The 17876-nt window shown below is 34.2% G+C and overlaps 3 protein-coding genes across 11 annotated transcripts; 2 read left to right on the top strand and 1 right to left on the bottom strand.

Annotated features, from left to right (window-relative positions):
• Positions 1-259: 259 nt before the first annotated feature.
• Positions 260-9037, top strand: LOC100862746 (polycomb protein suz12-B). Of its 2 annotated transcripts, none has more exons than XM_012695066.4 (9): positions 260-1008; positions 1095-1141; positions 1213-1500; positions 2018-2231; positions 3154-3374; positions 3848-4061; positions 4291-4496; positions 5284-5534; positions 6354-9037. In XM_012695066.4, exons 1-9 carry the CDS (start codon positions 909-911, stop codon positions 7051-7053), a joined length of 2241 nt encoding a protein of 746 aa, XP_012550520.1. In that variant the 5' UTR covers positions 260-908; the 3' UTR covers positions 7054-9037. The 2 variants fall into 2 exon arrangements, with proteins under 2 accessions (XP_012550520.1, XP_012550519.1); XM_012695065.4 differs by having other exon boundaries at positions 3151-3374.
• A 123-nt stretch (positions 9038-9160) lies between these two features.
• Positions 9161-11377, top strand: LOC101738357 (uncharacterized). 3 transcript variants are annotated; one of them, XM_004931511.5, is made up of 5 exons: positions 9161-9333; positions 9404-9439; positions 9513-9973; positions 10092-10257; positions 11006-11377. In XM_004931511.5, exons 1-5 carry the CDS (start codon positions 9249-9251, stop codon positions 11245-11247), a joined length of 990 nt encoding a protein of 329 aa, XP_004931568.1. In that variant the 5' UTR covers positions 9161-9248; the 3' UTR covers positions 11248-11377. The 3 variants fall into 3 exon arrangements, with proteins under 3 accessions (XP_004931568.1, XP_021207143.1, XP_021207144.1); XM_021351469.3 differs by having other exon boundaries at positions 9198-9326; XM_021351468.3 differs by lacking the exon at positions 9404-9439 and having other exon boundaries at positions 9170-9333.
• On the bottom strand, positions 11362-17663 carry LOC101738227 (methyltransferase-like protein 22). Of its 6 annotated transcripts, none has more exons than XM_012695090.4 (6): positions 17507-17663; positions 16676-16754; positions 14887-14997; positions 13881-14072; positions 12736-12903; positions 11362-11728 (listed from the first exon to the last, which is right to left on the bottom strand). In XM_012695090.4, the coding sequence occupies exons 2-6, from the start codon at positions 16752-16754 to the stop codon at positions 11436-11438; spliced, it is 843 nt and encodes a 280-aa protein (XP_012550544.1). In that variant the 5' UTR covers positions 17507-17663; the 3' UTR covers positions 11362-11435. The 6 variants fall into 6 exon arrangements, with proteins under 6 accessions (XP_012550544.1, XP_004931567.1, XP_012550545.1 ...); XM_004931510.5 differs by having other exon boundaries at positions 17503-17645; XM_012695091.4 differs by having other exon boundaries at positions 17499-17639.
• Between the last annotated feature and the right edge of the window lie 213 nt (positions 17664-17876).

Below are 17876 nucleotides of genomic sequence, written 5' to 3'. Positions count from 1 at the left end.
ATACATCTCAAAAACCCACCAATATAGCAAAAGTTATAATATGAATGTATCACTAATAAAAAGAGTTAAATATGCCGAATCAAAAAAATAGCGCAGCGGTCGGGGAAGTTTTTTAATTATTACCCCAAAATATTTTTGTATAAGTTGATATTACCCCATGGCGCAGAACAAAAAAAACGAAATCGCTTCTTTTTAGCATCTTTCATATTATAAGCCCCCCATGATAATTTTGAAAAGAAAACAATAACTACAAATTTTATTTAAGCATCATTTATTCAATTTATCAATGTAATACATAACGGTAATGATAGTAACTTAAATAATATACAGTTGTGTAAATAATATACAGGCGACGGCAATGTAAAGCCACGGTCGCCTGTCTAGTTGTCTTGTCATTCCCCGGATCCATTCTCGGTGCTTTGGCTCTTCAAGCACCAGTCACCATCCTCGTCGAGCTCGATGAACGAACTAATCATAGAGTTTCTCGCCGGATTTTCTCAGTGGGTCGCGATATGACCCGTGGTAGATTCTGCGAAGAACTTTTAGCAAATTCTCTCATTCTCTCTAAGTGCACAAAAACCATTCCTTTGCAGCCCACATTCCGCGGATTCCTTCGACCTTTGACAAGTCGTAGGTCAACCGTGTGAAATATTGTAACATAAAAATGCAATCCTGCCTATTGATTAATCAACTACCATTAATGATCAAGCATCTTAGTAGTCTGTACTCTGTGGTCCGCAGACCAAACTGTGAAGTAGGTAATAAAATTAAGTATAAAAAGTCGAGAAGTTCTTAAAATTGTTGAAAGAAGAAAACAAATCTGGTATCCCCATAACCTGACGCTGTCATGTCAACGAACTAATGAACTTGGCGGTTTCACTAACAATTTAGATAAAAAAGCTCAAAAAATGCCTCCCAAAAAGCGAGATAAAGACGGTGAATCGAATAAAAACTCTAAAATAGATCATTTGCAGGCCGATCATGAGCTATTCTTACAGGCATTTGAAAGTAAGTTTGATGAACAGCAAGGAATAGATATAGTGCAAATAAGTTACACGAGAGTATATAGGTAATGATTTTTATTGTATTTTCAGAGCCAACACAAATATACAGGTTTCTAAGAACACGAAATATGTTATCGGTACGTAGAATATCAGAACTAGTTAATATAGTGATTCATAACTACATTACACACTGAGTTTTTCATTTCAGCCAATATTCCTAAACAGAACTTTATCGTATATGAAAAGAAGAATGTCAAGAAGTAATAAGAGTAGAACAGGCTTTAAAGTTGACTCTTTGTTGGAAAAGATAACATTAAAAAAAAGTACTGAACTTCAGCCCAATAGCTTAGGAGGATACATGACTCTAACATTCTTAGGATTCTACGATAAGAGCCTCATTGATCCTAGAGACTATCAAGTGAAAGTGGAAACCCTTCTCTTAAAAATATGTCATAAAAAACGGAAAGAGAGTTCGTCTGCTATAGTTGAAGTTTCAGTAAGTGACATTCACTTTTACACTATTTAAAGTGCTAATTATTAAACATATATTTAATTATTTATGCACATAATGCATTTATTAATAAGACAATTCTTACTATGTGTGTTTGAACTGAATTAAAAGTAAGAGTTTAATGCTTTATAAGTGAAACCAAAACATAAATTGAATTAAGGAACAAGCTGATTTTGCAGCAGATTCAGAGGTGCTATTGGGTTTTCTTAAACATCAAGTATAAGTTACATTGAATCTTTTGGTTTTATCCCTTTTTAACAAATATTTATCACAGCACCTAGTAACAGTATGCCTTAAGATTCAAATGTGATATCTTTTTTTAAGAACATGTATCCTAACTGTATAACTGATAAATAAAAAAAGTTTCATTTAAAAAAAAGTCCACTTAACAGAACACAAAAAAGTCAACACTATTAGAAATTCAATACATAGTTTTGACTACTAATTATGATTGGAAAGTAATAGATGTTAAAATAAATGTAGATCAAATATCAACTTACAGGTTGGCAGTTGTTCAGTTCCACTAAACCCCTCAACATCTGAACCTCCTGCGATGGCTTCAGCAGTAAGCATATCAAGTGACACATTCAGTCCATCACAGGGTCCTAATGTAAAATCTTATATGCTTATGTTAAGAGTAACAGTCACAAAAGCGAATGCTGCCAATACTTCTAATGGTACTACTAATACTGAGATCACAAATGGAGATTGCGAAGGTAAGATTTAAAATAGTTCTATACCTACTTTATATTATTATATTTATATATGTATGTTCTTTTTCTATACAATAATTTCTGATAGCAAAAATTCCTATCTATACTAATATTATAAAGAGGAAAGATTTGTTTGTTTGTTTGTTTCGAATAGGCTCCGAAACTACTGGACCGATTTGAAAAATTATTTTTCCATTAGAAGCCGACATTGTATCTGATGAACATAGGCTACTTTTTAAAAAAAAAAAATTATTTTATTTTTTTGGTTTCATGTGTGTTTTAATGTTTCCGAAGCGAAGCGAGGGCGGGTCGCTAGTATACTATATTTGTATATTTACAAAATCTTTTTCTTGCCATAACTAATTATTTATTGCACTATTTTTCTAAATACCATGTGACTTATAAAGACTGAAGAATTCATAAAATCTAAAATTAATTTTGAATGTAAAATTATGTGTAGTTAGTGTACACTTAACATCAGATGGATCATTTATGACCATAAGAAAAATACTTGTTCTTATTTTGATGATAAATAACTAAATTAACTTTAATTAGGATAGTTTCTTTCTTTGTTTGTATAGTATATCTTGATTATAATTATGATGTAAAGAAAACTTCTAAAAATTGTCACATAGATCAATTGAAATTAATTAAATTATAGTGTGAAATGTTCACCTTAAAAAATCTCAATTTTGAGAAATTACCTTTCGTCACATGAATGTTATATTTTATGGTATCTGAATCCTTTATATTTGCTGCAGGGCAATAAGATCACACATACAGTAAAAACTTTGTGTACCTAAACTAAGCCCTTCACTGTACTCTGCACTAGTGAGACTAGCATGCTTATTAATATTGAAGATAATCAACACAGTGTACAGCAGTTACTTTTCCATTAATCTTTCCAATTTTATATCTTAAGCAGAGCCAGTGACAAAGCGTCTGAAGTCTACAACGGAGAATACTGATAGTAAATGGAGCAAGCTTTATGGTAGTGAATTGATAGTATATGACAAGCATAATAGATGTTTGTTGACTAATGGAGAGTATGATCTTGTATTACATGACACACCACCTACAAGAACTAATACCCTCGCTCGATCACCACACAAAGCACTGATGGCACAATGGGAAACTATACCTAATGTAAGTGATAAATATTTTTCTGTATAGAAGATTATTTTATTTATACATAGAAATAATTAAATAGTTATATTCAAGTCACAAATCGGCTTGTTTGCTCTGTTTTGATGTTTGATATTCAAAAAAATGTTAAAGTGCTTTAATATTGAATTCAAAAGTTTTATCACAATATTTAATAGCCCTGTAATTTAAGGATGAGGTATTGAAAAAAACATACAAATTAACATATATTTTTTTATTATATCTATATCTATTTTTAACTAGAATCTGGTAAACGATATAGAGTGATTTTTAGTTTAAAAATGATAGACAATGAAATAACCATTAATCCCTTATTTAACCCTGTGCAATGATGTTTAAAAAAATCTATTAATGCATTCTCAATTCATAAATAACATCAATTGCCAAATTTTCCATTTAACCTCAAGCCAAGTAACATGTACAAACAAAAAAAATGAAAATTTTGAAATTTTCAGGAAAATGATATACACGCAGAATCTAATCCATTTGACATATTCAAAGTGAGACCATTATTAAAATTAAAATTGAGCTGGAGTCAAGAACCCACAAATGGGCTGGTGAACAGGCCTAAATTGTACCAACAATCTGGTGAAAATGGACTAAAAAAAGAATCTAATTCTAGCAAAGAAAAATCATCACATAAAACTAATTCTAATGATGTCAAAAATGGTAATTTATTTTCCCATTATGTGTGAGACAGGCTGACTGTAAAAAAAATTTAGATTTTGTACATAGAAGTTTTTGACACAGTAGATTAATCTAACGATATAAACATAAGTAATTAAAATAGTTTTTTAATTGTTAAAAAAGTATGTAACGTCAGTATGTTTTAAACAACAAAAATCTTGGAAAGTAACAAATATTGAATCAACTAATTTAATAATAATTTGGTATTTAGGTGAAAAATTGAAATTTGAGCCGAATGAAACTGACTCTAAAAGACAGCAGATAATCTACCAGTTCCTATATAACAACAATTCGAGACAGCAAACTGAAGCATGTGATGACTTGCACTGTCCATGGTGTTCTTTGGACTGTGGGACTTTGTATTCACTGCTGAAACACCTTAAATTGTGTCACTCTAGGTTCAATTTTACATATTTTGTGAGTATAAATTAATTTATTACTTACCTTTCAATTTACTAATAAAGTACAGTCTGAAAATAATTCAACTTAAAAACAGTCTATGCTATAAGTCACTGTTAGTAATAGAAAATTTTGGTAACATTGTTTTGTCTTGACACCAAATGGGCCGTGAGCTCTTTTTACACTCTTTATATTAGCTTCACTTGCATATATGTGTGTATGTTTGTAACTGACTCTTTTAGACGCGATTTTGACCCACATTAAATGGCCAGATTTCATTCAAACTTTGTAGATTTATCGAGGACCGATGACAATACACTAATTTGATAAAATTATTCCATTATTCAATTTGCAAAAAAAAAATTTACATAAAAATTTAAAATAAATAATAGTTTAAAAAAACTAAAAAAATATGCTTTATATAAAATTCAACTAAAAAATAGAAAATAAATTTTAATAAATTTAAATTGAAAATAGTGTAAAAAAATAGATATATTTTATTGTAAAAAAAGCGTGGGGTGCTTTTTAAGATATTATTGAAATAATAATTCTTCTACTCATATCTGTCAGAAAAATATTTATAACTAATAACACCATGCACCCCACGCTTATTTTTACAATAAAATACATTTTCTTTACACTATTTTCAATTTAAGATTGTTTTCTATTTATTAGTTGAATTTTATATAAAGCGTGTTTTTTTAGTTTTTTTAACTATTATTATATAAAGCGTGTTTTTTTAAACTATTATTTATTTAGTTAGAATAAAAATATGTTAGAAATATAAATAAGATGCCGTTTGCAGCCGATCCCTGGCGGAGCGCGTATCGATGTGTCTATCAACGAGCTGTACGACGGCTCGTACACGGGCTCCCCGCACGACCTCATCGCGGGCATGGGCGGCGGGCGCGCGGGGCCGGCTCGCCGCACCGCCGTCACCCGCGTGCTCGTGTGCCGCCCGCGCCGCCCCGCGCACCACGACCTCGCCGAGTTCCTAGAGCTGGACGACGCAGACCTGCTGGACGCGCAACGCCCCTACGTCACCGGACACAATAGGTAAGTCCTAGTTTTTTTTTTATTGCCCTTGTAGACAGGCAAGCATACGGCCCACCTGATGATGAGTGGTTACCGTCGCCCATGGACTTCAGCAATGCCAGGGGCAGAGCCAAGCCACTGCCTACCGCTTAATACTCTCCACAAGCCTCGTTTGAAGGACATGTCATAGCGCTCGGGAAACACCGTGCAGGGGAGCTCATTCCATAGCCGGATGTTTGCTACAACCACGAAATTGTGGGATCATCGAGACTGTCTGAAGAGAAGTCGTCGTGGCCTAAAGGATAAGACGTCCGGTGCAGTCGTATCTAGCGATGCACGGGAGTTCAAATCTCAGGCGGGTACCAATTTTTCTAATGAAATACGTACACAAATGCTCACGATTCACTCCCACATTGAAAGAATAACATTGTGTAATAAAAATCAAATTTGCAAAATTATGATTTGCGTAATTACTAGTGGTAGGACCTCTTGTGAGTCCGCACGGGTAGGTACCACCGCCCCGCCTATTTCTGCCGTGAAGCAGTAATGCGTTTCGGTTTGAAGGGTGGGGCAGCCGTTGTAATTGTACTGAGACCTTAGAACTTATATCTCAAGGTGGGCGGCGCATTTACGTTGTAGATGTCTATGAGCTCCAGTAACTACTTAACAGGTACACCAGGTGGGCTGTGAGCTCGTCCACCCAACTAAGCAATAAAAAAAATACAAAGTTACAGTGCTACATTTGATAAGAGCACAGTGCATCAAGACTGCAGACATTTAAAGTTGTTACAAAAGCATTCTACGAATAATATTCCTAGTAATCTTAAAATAAATTTCCAGGCTCTACCACCACACGATTACGTGTCTACCGGTGTATCCCAACGAACTAGACATAGACTCCGAAAGTGAAACTGATCCCCTGTGGCTGCAACAAAAGACTATGATGATGATAGACGAGTTCACGGACGTCAACGAAGGCGAAAAAGAGCTCATGAAGATGTGGAACTTACACGTGATGAAGTACAATTACGTAGGGGACTGTCAAATTCCGCTCGCTTGCCAAATGTTCCTTCAAATGCGAGGGAAAGAGCTTCTAGAAAAGAATTTATATAGGAACTTTATCTTGCACATGTGTTCGTTGCACGACTTCGGACTGATCAGCGCGGTCGCTCTCTACCAGACCGTTCAGATGCTCAACCAAATGTTAGCGGACAATCCTGAGGCCAAAGAGAGGATGCGTGAATCGCTGAAGGCGCAGCGGGAACACTGGAACGCCGTCGGGAAGTACCAGCAGCCGGCCGTCATAGAGCAGAAACCTCAGACGAGCACAGCCAAGCTGAACAGCGTCGAAGCCTCGCCGTCGGTTCGCCGAAAGACCTCGAACCTTCAAAACGCCAACAGGATGGCGGGTGCCAGTGCCAGTTTTAACAAATCGTCGAGCCCCGGTCCTAGTCATACGGAAACCAAACGGAAAATGTCTTCAGGGAGCATACAGAGCCGCAAACGTTCGTCTATATCGGAGAGAAAGAGCTCTGTATAGCGAATACTGCGCTGGCAGTCCAACGCGGACTGAGGCGCACGAGGCTAACCGCTCAACAGGGGGATCGTGCTCAGCTCTATACAGCTCGTCGATTAACGATAGAACTTCTAGCGCTTTTTATCTAATTCGATATCGATTATTATTTTCTTAATAGGGAACCGGATAGTTACTACTTTTTTAATATCCGCGCATTCTACGTCACTGTCAACACATTTTTCTTTGTGACGTCATTTGGGGTTAAAACTGACAGTTTATTGTCAGTGGACCAAATGGAGGACAAGCAATAAGCTAATAATGAATTGCGGACAATTATAACAATGATTTAAAAGACAGATACTAAGGCACGTAATATCAATCGTAGTTTAACTAAAATCTAAGGTTTCAACGATCACTCATAATTAAATCGTAAAGGCAATCATAGTTGAACTTTCATTCTAAGTTTAAACTATCTCTAATTAAAAGCGGCCATAAAAGGGCGGTAAACTGTGAGAATGGGTTTAAATTATTATTTTCAAAATGGCCGCTCGAAGCCAATAACCGCTGTTTCGTGTCAAATTTACTAGAAATAGATAACTATGACCTCATATCGCCATGTTTTTATTTATTAACTAATATGAACATGTTTTTATTTATATACTAATATACTATTTTAGCAATATGCTAAGGTATTAAGCAATAGCCTCACCACTTTTCTTAAAAATTGTTTTCAATTTAGAAAAATTAAGAACGCGTGATTTCACTTCAATAGACCTTTTATCATTATGAATTGAAAATGTACATATAAATTTAAGAACCGTGACAAAGAATTTATTTCGCCTTGAAATAGACAAAACGTTAATTTTTATTTACCGAAATAATTCAGCTGTTATAATTCAGTTTAAGCAAATTTAGTTAATACACTTGAAAAGAGATAGAAACGAATGAATATTGCCTCAACATCAAAGTCAGCTCAGTTTGATTAAATTATGTTTATTTTCGTATTGACATTATTAAAACCTGTGGATTAAACTTGAATTAAGTTTTTTAAACTTTGATTTAAACCACGATGTTATATTACGGGCCTATTTTACGAAAATAGTGGAATTGAATTAACATCCCGTGCAATCGATTTTTGGATTGTTTTGTTGATCGATGTCCGGTTCCCTATTATTTTACTACCGTATTTTAATTCTATGAAAGGCTTTCCATGTGATGGATGGATAATAGTTTAGTTAAATTATTATAATATTTTCTGTTTCGATCTTTTAGATCAAGACGTATAAATGCCGTTGTTCATAATTTTGTTTTAAGTGATGCATTGACTGCCACGATTCTATTTACTGTGATTTCTCAATACTTATTAATTATTAGCAATATTCTTTAGTTATGGTTGTCGTCTGTATCAGCTTGCACTTTGTATAATTTATTTGCACACACCCACCTACCTGTAATGGTCGCGTACATTTCAAACTTAACTGATTACTAAATACTTGTTGCCTTTAATAAAAATAAAAGAAGAGACGTTCCTCTTTAGTATTTCAAATTATTTAGATAATTCAGTTATGCATCGGTTTCATTTTAGATAAATTTTAATGAATTATAACAATGTCGTTTAAAATCGAGTCATAGTGTAAAATTAAGAAATCGTTTTATCGAATTTCTTGCATTTGTAAAGACTGCAGGGTGATTATTGCCTTAACTCGATTTACTGTTCTCAAGTGGTCCTCATACAAAATGCAAATTGTACGTTAGTATAAATAATTTTAGTCTAATAAAATTTATTCTCGTTATTGTCATTGTCAATCAAACATTTACTTTAAGTAGATAAAGTACGGAATAATTTCTTTTTATTATACGTTTGATGTTAAAATAGTATTTCAGTTGATGTATTATTATTATTTGTGATTTTCGGTAAAAGTTAATTTGTTAATTTTGTATTTGTTCCATTTTGAGTAATGTTCAGTAAATTGTACTTATGAAATGAAATATAGTAATTATTTTCAAATACTGGGTTTTATTAGTCCTGCCTTTTCTTGTATCAAACTTTTAAAAGAGATCTTATTACACGATTTATGAATTTTGACTAGTCGAAAACTTTCCATCAATGCCAAAAAACAATAGTCAATGTAAAAAAAAAACGTAGTACCGTTGTCAACAAGAACTGAAAAATGGAAAGCTGTTTGACAACATTCCCAAACTGAAATTTGTTGTTTATAATGTCATATACGAAGAATATCAATAAGTTTAATATTAAAAACAAAATAGATGTAGACAATAAGCCCCAGGGAAATGAGGTTAAAGGTATATCACATATAACTTATTATTTAAATTAAAATAAAGTACATAGAGAATTAACGGTTATAACTTTTAGGCGAAATGGAAGGTCTAGAATCCTGTATTTACGCCGGTAAGTGGGATGGATCGAAATCAAACAAGTAGGAGAGATACAGAAATATTAAATTAAATCGTTGAAATTTCAGTGACGGTTTCAAAGAAACCATCCACAACGAATGATGGAGCTGGTTTTTGTTCTGGTCAAAGATCGTTCATCAGCATTCACTCAACAGACCAGCCGTGTTTAGCGGATGTTGATACAGCTTCAAATCTGGACGACTGCAATGTGGAAGTGCTTAGTCTGAATGAAGTGTTTCCATCGACATCAGAGGAGAGTTTGTCCAACGACGATTCTCCCGTTCGAAGGAAAAAGAACGCCAAGAACAAAACTGTGCAAAATGTACAGCCAGATGACGCCGCGAAATCGACTTACGTACCAACAAACAGCAAATCCTCGACAGGATCCAGACCAAAAGAAACACCAGAACGACAAGCCTCGGTCTACTCAGATTATGATTTACCGAAAAATACATTACACGTTATTGGAAGCAATCCGGGTGAACCGAAAATGTCGTATACGGACCCACCTAAGAAATTATCAAAAACGGTAAACCTATTATTGTATTAGTATAAAGCTTTACTAGGTTGCTTATTGAAGGAAAAAAATAAATTTTTAGGTATTAGATAATCATTTTCTATTTTATTTGCTATATTATTGGTTCTAGATGAAAAAGTTTCTCCGTAACATGGATAAGCACAAGTGTGACCAATACATGAAAAGCAGCGAGAAGGCGGTCAGTAAGTTGACTACGATGAGAGGAATCTTAAAAGACGGTCGTTGTGGGCCAGAGTGCACCGGAGATTCCTCTGTTCAAGGTGTTGAAGAATTCAGTATGTATATTTGAGTCGATCATTACAATTACTAATGAATATTGTCAATATATAACAATTACTAAGTGTATTAGGATTTAAATATTTTGAGTACTAGGTATAAACAGGGTACAATGAGAGACCATTCCTGAAGTCAAAACGTAAAGTACCTTGAGTTGAATTTTTGATTATTTACCAAGCTAAATAGAAATATTGAACACATAATTTTAGCAAACAGATGTTTTCGTGAACCTGCTCTAAGACGCAAAGACGAAACCCGCGTTTCTCGAGCAGTTCACCTTATATTTTGGTTGCATTTGATAGTGAAAAGTTTGTTTTTATTACCTATTATATTATATTATATCAATAGTTCGGTTACGAGAACCGTTATAAACCCTCTGAATACTCTTGTCATAGAAAATCAGATTTAAACCGAGTTTTTCTATTTGGAAACCCTTATTGGAAAGTTGAAAAATCACATTTCACATTTTGTGGTGCGCATGTTTTATAGCAGTTAGATGTTTTTAAATTAATATAAAAAATAAAATAAATCCTAACACCTTCTGAAAAATGTGTACTTTCATGCTGCAATTTCATAAATAATTTTTTTTGCAAACCTTCGTTTTTTTTTGTTTGATTCGTAACATTTTTCTTTAACATAAAAGAGGTTATTTTAAATGACTTACATAATTTCAACATGTGATTTTGGCAGTCTAAAGTATATTTATTTGTGGCTTCCAAAACTCTGTTATTATTTCATTGTTTGCAGACGATGAAGCAACACTGCAATACCAGGTCGAATATGACCCACGAACAAACTACACAAAACAGAATCCTGACAAAAATGTCACTTTTAACACTCAAGTAATGATAATTCACTTTACCGGTGACCTCTGTGTTGGGCAGAGCGTTGAAGCTCTCAGTAAAGAAAAAGACCAACAGGCAAGAAATTCTGAATTGAGGAAAACATTTCTTACAAAATACAATGAATTTTGGCCAACAAAGAAGTAACACATGGTCATACTTATTTCAGTTTGGTGTTTTTATAAAGTATTAAATTATGAAATTAAATTATTTCATTATATTATTTATTAGGTACGTAAATTCTGTGAATAAAATGCATAATTATTCGGTGCTAAAATAGTCTTTTATTGTCTTCATTACATAATAAAATCTATAAATATATTTATATCACAGTTCTATTTGGATGATATCTTCCATAACACTAGATCTTTCACTCTGTCGTAAGTGAAATATTTTGGAAAATCTAGAGGTAGTTGTTCGACTGTCCAAGTGGAATGAACGTTTTCTGATTTCACTTTGTCCAACAAAGTGAGGAATGTCTCGTAACACGGCGCGACGCAATCCAGATGTTCTATTGTAAACACATAACGCTTCTCCAACACAACGTACACAGTTTTTGGAGGTTTCAAGTTAAGTATCTTTTGTATAGTGGATATGAAGGCTGCTGTCACATCATCGTCGTATATCACTGGAATATTTAAATAAACCACATCGATAATGTTAATCTTATATTTATACATAATTGTAAAATATTATTTTTAAGTTAAATAGTTTAAAATACGACCCTAAATGTCAAAATGTCAGATCGTAAATTACTGGTGGTAGGACTACTTGTGAGTCCGCACGGATAGGCAACGTTTTTTTTTTTTTTTCCTGCCTATGCTGTTAGCCTTGAGAGGCTATTTCAGCTTACCCTAGCTTGTGTAGGTGAGCTCACGGGGCTCAAACCGGAGAATTGCTAACACTGACCCTAGCAAGAGCAGTGCTTCGTAGAATCTACCACCGGGTCGGAAACGCGACCCACTGAGAAGATCCGGCGAGAAACTCAGTGGGCTGTGTCTGTGGGTTTGGATAGGCACCACCGCCCTGCCTATTTTCTGCCGTGAAGCAGTAATGCGTTTCGGTTTGAAGGCTGGGGCAGCCGTTGTAACTATACTGAGACTTTAGAACTTGAATCTCAAGGTGGGTGGCGCGGCTACGTTGTAGATATCTATGGACTCCAGTAACCACTTAACACCAGGTGGGCTGTGAGCACGTCCACCCATCTAAGCAATAAAAAAAAAAATGTTTTATTTATTTATTCAATTCAATACAAAGTCAGGCTTACAGTTTGCACCAAAACGCCCAACTCGTTAATACAAAAAACATTACTAAAATTATTAAGTATTATTATTACGCTAAAAATAACATTAGTTTTAGACAAGTATTATAAAAGTATTTTAAGACTATGTTAATCTTAAACTTAAGTCCGTATCCTCAATTAAGTATTTTAGCCTCAATATTATACAACATCGACAAATCCCTCGAGTAAAGATTAAAAACGATGTTATGTTGTTATAAGTAATATTCAAAGCATCTGTATCTTAGACTACAGATAATAGACGCTGTGCAGACATTGAGTCTTAATGAGCATTTGCTCTCGGGTGAGTAGTATTTTCGCCTACCTTCGTCTGTAATAAAAGTGCATTGACTCACCATCAGCCGCAATAATGAAGTCGACTTCTTTGATCACATTATTAAGTTTTGAACTCCACGCGGTATCGGTGAAGTCCAGCGGCATTACAGAGAAATGTGATTTTATTAAATCCTTATTGTACTTCGCATTCAGGTTTATTAGATCCAGGATACCTCCTACGTTGATGTCTATAACAAGGTGATTAATTATTATTAAACACTAGCTGACCCGGCAGACTTCGTAGCGCCTCAATCTATAAATAAAAGATCTACATTTTTGTATAAAATAAACTCAAAACGAACAAAAGGAATCCGTCCGACGGGGGAAACATCAAAGGAACAACAAAATTGTTATTTTTATTTAATTCCGAGTATTTTCACATTTAACTACCTTTAAACCTTCTCTAGACTGCCACAAATAATTCAAGACCAAAATTAGCCAAATCGGTCCAGCCGTTCTCGAGTTTTAGCGAGACTAACGAACAGCAATTCATTTTTATATATGTAGAAGAATAGAAGATTAAAAGTAAAAATGAACTAACATCACTCAGATTAATACTTGTTCAGTGTTTTAGTGTGATAAATTTATTTAAAGTTGTTTTTAGGTTCATTCATCTATATTATTGCATCAGAGAGATTCCTTACAATGTGTATAATTCGGTTTGTGACCTGCAAGTAGGTTCTTGATAGCATGTAAACTTATCGCAAAGGTGAATTTAAAATTGACTTTTACTTGAGATGCAGTGCGGACATAACTGGTGGTAGGACGTCTTGTGAGTCCGCACGGGTAGGTACCGCCATCCCGCCTATTTCTGCCGTGAAGCAATAATGCGTTTCGGTTTGAAGGGCGGGGCAGCCGTTGTAACTACATATACTGATACCTTAGAACTTATATCTCAAGGTGGGTGGCGAATTTACATTGTAGATGTCTATGGGCTCCATTAATCACTTAACACCAGGTGGGCTGTGAGCTCGTCCACTCATCTAAGCAATAAAGAAATAAAAAAACATAAAATAAATTTTAAAAAAAGCAGAGGCGCGAACAACGCCTGAGGTAAAAAAAAAACTTCAATTGAAAAAAATAACAAAAGTAATTGACGTTGAGCTGTTCAAAAACATTCATATTGTACAATTATTACTAATAAATAAACCGTTGCAACCGTTACCTGTACACACTACTTTCTCAGCGAACAGGGCAGCGACGATACTCGTCACTCCTGTACCTGCTCCTAATTCTAGAACATTCTTATTGGAGAGCTCGCCTTTTAAGCCAAGGTGTATTAACCAGTCTCCTAATAGAAATGCTCCTCTCCATACTTGTCGGCCCACTAAAGATATTGCCGTTTTGGGGCTGTGTTCTGTAATGAATCGAAAAATGTTGCTTTTTTATTTGAATTCCAGAATTATATTATATATATTATTATTTATTTATTGCGTAGGTGGATGGACGAACTCATGGCCCACCTGGTGTTAAATGGTTACCGGAGCCCATATACATCTACAACGTAAATGCCCAGGTGTGTACGCCCATTTAGACGAAAAGAGAGAAGAGTGAGCCTTAAGAAATAAACAGAATTGTGATTATTCCTGCCTCTAAGCAGTTTTGAATGTTGTCTTCCATCTACCCGATGAGGGCGGTATGCGAAAATGCATAATTAATGCATAATAAATTTCAATGTTGAACAAAATCCTGTCGTTCAACAATCCGCGGCTGGATGAGTGGGTGAACCTCACATGAAATAATACTCATCTCGGCACGCATCCCCGGTACGCCCTGTTGGGTTAGCCTCAGCTGTCGTTGGTTGGAGAATGCCTTCTACCGTTACCCTGTTGCTGGTGCACCCGCAAGATACGTACAGAACAGCTCACACATCATCTTACATCCTGCGAGGATCCGTAAACCGACCTTGGGGATCAGAATTCGGTCAATATCCCTATCCTAGCTCTCGGCCCCACGATTACAACTGCGTGTGGAGAGAGAGAGAAGAACGCTCTCTCCACACCAAGTCGGAATCGTGGATGTACGCTGTCTCCACACCAAGTCGAAATTGTAGAGCCTAGAGAGAGAGAGAAGAACGCCCTCTCTCACGTTCGCTACTTTAGCTAATAAAGGATGGCTGAAAAAATAATGCATACATAAACAACCAAAGGCAAATATATACGAAAACATACCAATTCTTATAACTTTTCTTTTAGGTCTTACAGCATCTAGGTCACCGTCTTCATCAAACTTAGCAGTTTGTCCGGTTATGGGTAGCAAAAATGGAAATTCCGATATGACATCTGCAACGACGTACACATTGTTTAATAAACAATTTCACAAGACCCAAATTTAATAGTATTATAGCTATTAGCCCAAGAGCCCGTGGGCTCTACCTGTATGTATTTGACCAGACCTGAATTTTCGTACATTGAGACCCCTGTACCTACCATGCATGAGGTGTGGACTCACTAAGCTCAAAGTGGTCGACGCGCCGAGCGCTCAGGTGGGACAGGTACCGATTTTGACGGATTTTAAATCCATTTGACCACGTCTGCCGTTTTGAAATTTTGAAAATATATGATTATTATTATCGGAAAATAAGAATGGCAGACCATTATCGCGCATTTTACTTTGTGGCAGACCACTTTGAAAATGCTAAAAAAATAAAATTTTGAAAGTAATTGACCAGATCTGCCATTGATTTAATAATATGTTGTTTATTATAGTCTAAAAAAATTATATTGATCACGGCAGACCTCTACATTGCGTACACACATCAACATATAATAAAATCTTAGCTACTACCCGGCCAGATGTATATTATGTTTTCCGTTCACTGTTTTAGAGGAATATAATTTACTTGCGATTTACTTTAGCAATGTATTTACCGAAATTAATATTTATTTTATATTCTATATGCTAAACTTCATTAGTTAGACAATAAAGAAGTGAATTTTTTATGCAATAATTATAAATAATACGGTATAATGCTGATCAAAAAAAAATTCAATTCCTCATATATTATATATATTCAATACATACAGGTAGAGCCCACGGGCTCTTGGGCTATATTTATTGAGTACCTAGTTAAGTAGTTATCGAGGCCCGTTTATGTGTTTGTTTGTCCTTCTTTCACGTCGAAACGAAGCAGCGGATTGACACGATTTTTGTGTTAGATTTAGAATTTTTGTGTTAGTTTTAGATCAACAGACACAGGCCTTTTGAGATACTTAACGATAGTCGCGAAAAACGAAAAAGTTGTTTTGTTATCATTTCTAATTATATTTCTGGAAATAGTTTAGAAACTGTTTTACTATCTTTAAATTTTTTTGGGACATTTTAGAAAAATAAATGGCGCCTTTTCCCTTGACCACACGTGCAAAGCCGCGTTTCATTTAAGTACCTATTATCTAAATTGGTACTGTCTGCAGGATTTCAACACTAGCATGATCACATCGCCCAATACATTTTTTACATAGGAATTTAGATCATAAATAGACATGAAGTCACAACATCGAAATGTAATGGTGTCAACTGATCCACATTTAATATTAATATTAAGTATATAATGTTATTTTTATTAACTAAGATAGACATACTCTTCCACAACCTACTTAATATTAAGCAGTTTCCTAAAAACCCCGAAAACAGAATGATTTAAATATTCTGAGAATTACAGAATTCAAAGTGGTTACATTTTTACAAACTACTCTGTAATAGATAGTTGCCATTTATCGATATTATGGGTTCAGCTGCAGTTATTACCCAAAAAATGAATATTTTATTGAACTGTAATATCAGATACCCATCAAACTTGATCAGGCATCTAAATGCACACCTATACTTTCAATATTCAATATTTCAATATTTTTCTATGTTTGACAACATTATGAAGTTTTGACATAATGTCAAATAACTAAAACAGTACCATTTATAGTTTTTTATTGATAATCTGAGGAAATTATATTTTTCACTTACTTCCATTTGCGCTGGGAGTTATATTACTTGTGTAATCATATTCTTCGTAAATCTCTGATGTTACTGTGTACTCAGGCATCTAAAATTGATCAAGATTAGGAATTTTATTTGCTCTAATCGTAATTTTGATTTATTATTTTCTAAACATTATACTAAGATTCTAGATTAATTGGCTTGACTAATTATCATGTAATTCACTTTTATAATATTTACAAAAAGGTTCAACTGAGTACTTCAGCTACCATAACTTTTATTACAACAATTTTATGCATTTTATGGTTATTTAACAAACCTTCAATATCTTCTAATTACTATGAAGTAAGAAACAACCGCGCTAACTAAATGAAGACTGTTAATGAGTAAGGAGGTGGGTATAAAAATTGGATTGGTTCCAATTTTAAATCATCTAAAATAAATCTACATTAGTTCGACCCGTCTATGTGCCAGTATTTGTAAATTACTATTTATGAGTTCCGCTATGTCGACAGGTGCGCGTAGTAAATTTTTTTGTATTGGCTTTATTATCTAATGCCATTGTCTAGTCTACATTCTTGAGGATATTTCCATGGTTCCTAACATTTATGAAGTATTGTATGTTTCAGGGACACAGTGATTTAAATAATACTGTTATTTTATCGACGTGAAATTAGAATTAGTTGTTTTGTTCAATTTATTGGGTGGTTAGTAGTTTTATAGTGATTTAGTAAAAGTTAGATGAAAATTTAAGTTAACCTATTGAATATGTATGTGATTTAATAATGGCAAGAAATTGGGCATTTTTAATATGAAATTGCAAAATATAACCAATGTAATTAGTACATACTTACGTACAGAAACAGTAATAGTTGTCTTTTTTTTTTTGAATGGCCTAGTTTCAAATGTTCTCTTTCACAGTTGTTATAATTTGTTTGTTAGTTTAGTTATGTCAAAAACATCTGTTTTTACTGTCCTGCGTTGTCAAACCATTGTCAATTTGATAACGTCATTCGTCATGAATTACGTTTGGAAATATCAAAATACTTGAAAGTAATTTAAATATACACTTAATAAAATTATATTTTTAGTTAGTCATTTTGCATACAAAATTAAAATTATGTGATGTTTTCGTTTTAAATTCAATTTCAAGAACAAACTTAGTACTACATTTTCCTTTGTCTTGCTGTCAATTTTAAAACAAAAAAATTGACCAATCAGAGCCAAA

Source organism: Bombyx mori, chromosome 11 (genome assembly GCF_030269925.1).
Source record: "Bombyx mori chromosome 11, ASM3026992v2".
In the NCBI taxonomy this organism is placed as follows: domain Eukaryota; kingdom Metazoa; phylum Arthropoda; class Insecta; order Lepidoptera; family Bombycidae; genus Bombyx; species Bombyx mori.
The sequence above is the reverse complement of the archived record's forward strand: the minus strand, read 5'-3'. Positions and strand labels throughout refer to the sequence as shown.